A 3,918-nucleotide genomic window follows, 5' to 3' on the forward strand; every position below is an offset into this window, starting at 1 on the left:
ACTCTGACACTTAAATAACGCTTTTGATAGGCGCAAAGAGTTTCAAGCGTCCACAAGTGGAAATGCTGGCACGTAGATGGCAACACCAATGTTTAGAGGTGCGGGATGCCTCCCAGGCTTTACTATTGGCTGAACTCGGCAGGTAAATAAGTTAAAATTATATATCTATTTATTATATTCTATTGTAATTAAAGAAAAAATGTTCATAGTCAAAGTGTAAAGTTGCTAATGAGGTTGGCGCATTTGTTTTAGACTAGGTCCAAAGGGACGTAAGCAGTTAGTGGACAGCTGGGCCCAGTTCCTGCCGCTCTACACGCACACGGAGAGTATCAACCCTCATGCCGCCCAAAAGGAGCCTATAGAAAAGGTTGGCTTAACTTACTGCCGCACTGAGAATCATTAATTGATCACTAAAAATAGTTTAAACTCTAGTTTGCTCAAACTAAATCACTTAATTGTGGTTTCTCCGCTTTGACATCGTTTGCCGTAGCTTTTACCAGCCCTTGTTCTTCTCCATTCTTTACCTATACTACTCATTATTTTTTACCTCGCAAATAGTACATATTCTTAATGGTTTTAATTTAGCCCGAGGTAGAGTCAGAAGAAGAAGAAGAGGAGATAGTCCGAAAGCCATCGTCTCTCGCGGAGTTAAAACGCAAACAGACGACTGCAGTGGTGCTACTGGGAGTTATAGGCGCGGAGTTTGGACAGGACATAGCCAGTGAAGGTAAGAAGGTACTTTGGATAACATGATTGAGAAAGTTGTAAGTTGGAACGTAGATAATGCTAGAGTCACATTTAATAGGCCTAATTTAGGTCCTTTTCTCTTTACCACCCTCTTCTTTTAAGGAGAGGATGGGAGGGGGAAGTGGATTTGACAGAGGAGGAGATGCATACGAAGGGCAACCATCCTCTTTATATGCGTCTCCTCAGTCGAATAAGGGTAGGCAACGCATCTGCAATTGCGGATGTCTATGGGCAGCGGTCGCTTCGCCATTTTGCCGGACTCAGGTGGCCGCTTGCTCGTTTGCCACCTTATGTTATAAAAAAAAAGAGTACCATAATAATCTTTATTTGTTTTTAAGGTAACGCCAATAACATATTTTGCATATTTCAGTTTTTTCATTATTCCATATTGTATAATTTCTTTGCTATTTTACTTTATTATTTAGCTATTTCTTTTCATTTGCTATAATTTAGGGTGCCTTAAAACATTTTAGGTGGTGCGGGCAGCAAGCGGCGTAAAGATGGCGATAGTAGAAAGAGTTCCATTGTGGAAGGTGAGGCGATATTGATGTATCATTGATAGCACCAGTAGTCCACGAGTAGACTATTAGTATACCACGAGAAGCTTTCTAGTAGACCACCAGTAGATCACGAGTAGACCACGAGTAGACTACCAGTAGATCACAAGTAGACTATCAGTAGACCACGACTAGACTGCTAGTAGACCACGAGTAACTTATTAGTAGACGACACGAAGATTGTAAAAATGAACCACTTTTATAGTTCAGACACTTTTGCTTCGGTGTGCTTTTTCAAATTTATTTGCAAGCTTTACTAATGTACTTGAAGTATTTTAATGATTTGTCTTGGTGAGATTTGCACTGAAACTACATTAAATGATTATTGATATGAGTAATGAGTTTTTAAGTTTTAAATAATGTTTAAAAATGTTAGATATATCGAAAGTTCGCACGATGAAAAATTAGAAAGGAAAACCTAGAATTAAATCTATTACTTAATTATTTTTCTCAATTACTGAGTACCTGACCTTTCTTCTTACCAATGTTAATTTAGATAAATAGATGTATGGAATTTTGATACTTAGCTTAACGGATCTCGATGAGAGAGACAGAAATAGAATGTATTCTGGAAGAATTCTTTTTCGGTTTTGGGTAGTTACTATTTCTATGATTCCGCACTGACGGAGTTGCAGACAAAAGCTACATATTTTCTCTATGGTACTTAGGTTTCACACTAAGCGCGTCCAACAACTTGGCGCGTTTGACAGCGCTGGCTTTGACTCACTTGCTGCTGGCGCCGGGCAGCGCCAAGCTCCCCGCACACACGCCGCTGCGCCGCGCCGCTGTTGACCTGCTCGGCCGCGGCTTCGCGGTCTGGGAGCCTTATCTGGACGTCAGTCATGTTCTATTAGGTAACACTTGTTTCATACTTTATGTTGACTATTTTTCAATTTTTTAATTCCAGGTATTGTAGATATATGAAGGAAGCTGTTGCTCGCGACTTCGGCCGCATAAAATTGAAAAACATGTTACTCATTGAATCTTTTTAATATCATTAAAATGGTGAAAGAATTTTTGAAATCGGCTCAGTAATTTTTTTAGTTATTTCAATACATACAAAAACAAAAATCTTTTCTCTTTATGATATTGGTACAGTTATCTCACGTGGGAATAAGCCAAAATAGTGACAGCTGACAGCTGTCAACATCAAAAAAGTGTTAAAGACCTACAAGGATCTTGTGGTTTTTTGACGTTAACAAGAGGGTGCCTGCTAGTTTTTAGCGTTATTGTTAAGCATAAAATTCTCAACTTCTCACAAAACTCTTCCTTGTTGAAAAAACAAACTGTATGCTGCTTTTATTCGAAATTATAAACATGACGACATATACCAGTGGTTTAAGAATAAACTAAGTCCTGGCTTATCCAGAAAGCTGAATAGTGTCGACGGTTTTTCTACCACAAAGATATGCTTGATGTATACAGTTATTGTTCTTCTGAACGATGACTGTATGTCAAATATGTGTTATGTGTATATATGTTATCTTAAAACTATACAGACATTCTTGTCAATTTTGACATAAAACACTTGTAATTACTATCTATACTTCTATACTAATATAATAAAGCGTAAACACACACTTCTTTGTTGCCTAAGATGTCAGTAACTACAGCATATTTTTGAATAATTCTCTTTTGAATAAAAAGCCCTACACTTCGTCACGCTTTAGGCTATATATATTCACGCCATTAAACTTAGGAGGTAAATATTTTGGATAAAATCCTAATGTGGGAAAGAGACCATAAGTTGCTGCCAACATCAAGGAAGCAAGATTGTCAAGGTTTGTCATGTCATGTCATTTTGACATTTGACATGAAAACAATAAAATAAAGTTTTCATAATTTTATGCGGATGAAGTCGCATGGGAACAGCTAGCTACCAATAAAATATTTGTATTATGTGTTGAGGTCTGCTGGAGATGTGCTCGGACGCGGACAAGCTGGTGCCGTCGATGACGTACGGGCTGCCACTGACCCCGCAGGCTGACAGCTGCCGCACCGCGCGGCACGCCCTCACACTCATTGCCACGTCTAGGTCTGAATTTTTTGTAATTAGCATTTTCCCGTCTGTGTGGAATTAAAAAAAAAGTAGCCTCATTGTTCATCCAGATTATCTTCTACATCTATGCCAAATTACATCGGGATCCCTTTAGCAGTTTAGGCTACAAACTCATCCAAAATTTCGCGTTTATATTTTGAATCTAATAAATGTTTATTAGATTTGACTGTTAACGTCTGTCTCATTATAGATGCATATGTATTTGTTTATAAACGTGTCTTCTTGCAGGCCTGCGGCGTTCATAACGACGATGGCGCGCGAGGTGGCGCGCTGCGCGGCGGCGGCGGCGGGCGCTCCGCCCCCGGCCGCGGCGCAGGCGCTGCAGCGCGGCCGCGCGGAGGTGCTCCGCGGCATCGAGCTGCTCATTGATAGGATGCACGCAGAGGTCGCTGAACTACTTGTTGAGGTAAACTACACTCAATTATAATGGATTTTGTCATCTCTTAAAATAATAATGGATCTTATTATCCCTTAAAATAATAATTATGGATTTTGTCATCACTAAAAATAATAATGGATTTTATTATCTCTTAAAATAATAATTATAAAAAATAA

At 39.2% G+C, this 3,918-nt stretch overlaps 1 protein-coding gene across 1 annotated transcript in view; it reads left to right on the forward strand.

Moving 5' to 3' along the window:
• The window catches only part of LOC106101789 (WD repeat-containing protein 7), a 63,377-nt gene that overhangs the window by 56,541 nt on the left and 2,918 nt on the right, over positions 1 to 3,918 (forward strand). Inside the window, exons 24-30 of the mRNA XM_013281125.1 lie at positions 31 to 142; positions 253 to 367; positions 586 to 727; positions 1,221 to 1,280; positions 1,973 to 2,158; positions 3,213 to 3,339; positions 3,592 to 3,769. Of these exons, the coding sequence (XP_013136579.1) occupies positions 31 to 142; positions 253 to 367; positions 586 to 727; positions 1,221 to 1,280; positions 1,973 to 2,158; positions 3,213 to 3,339; positions 3,592 to 3,769 (920 nt within the window). The remainder of the gene's footprint in view (positions 1 to 30; positions 143 to 252; positions 368 to 585; positions 728 to 1,220; positions 1,281 to 1,972; positions 2,159 to 3,212; positions 3,340 to 3,591; positions 3,770 to 3,918) is intronic.

The sequence above is a fragment of the Papilio polytes genome, unplaced genomic scaffold (genome assembly GCF_000836215.1).
Source record: "Papilio polytes unplaced genomic scaffold, Ppol_1.0 DF823935.1, whole genome shotgun sequence".
In the NCBI taxonomy this organism is placed as follows: domain Eukaryota; kingdom Metazoa; phylum Arthropoda; class Insecta; order Lepidoptera; family Papilionidae; genus Papilio; species Papilio polytes.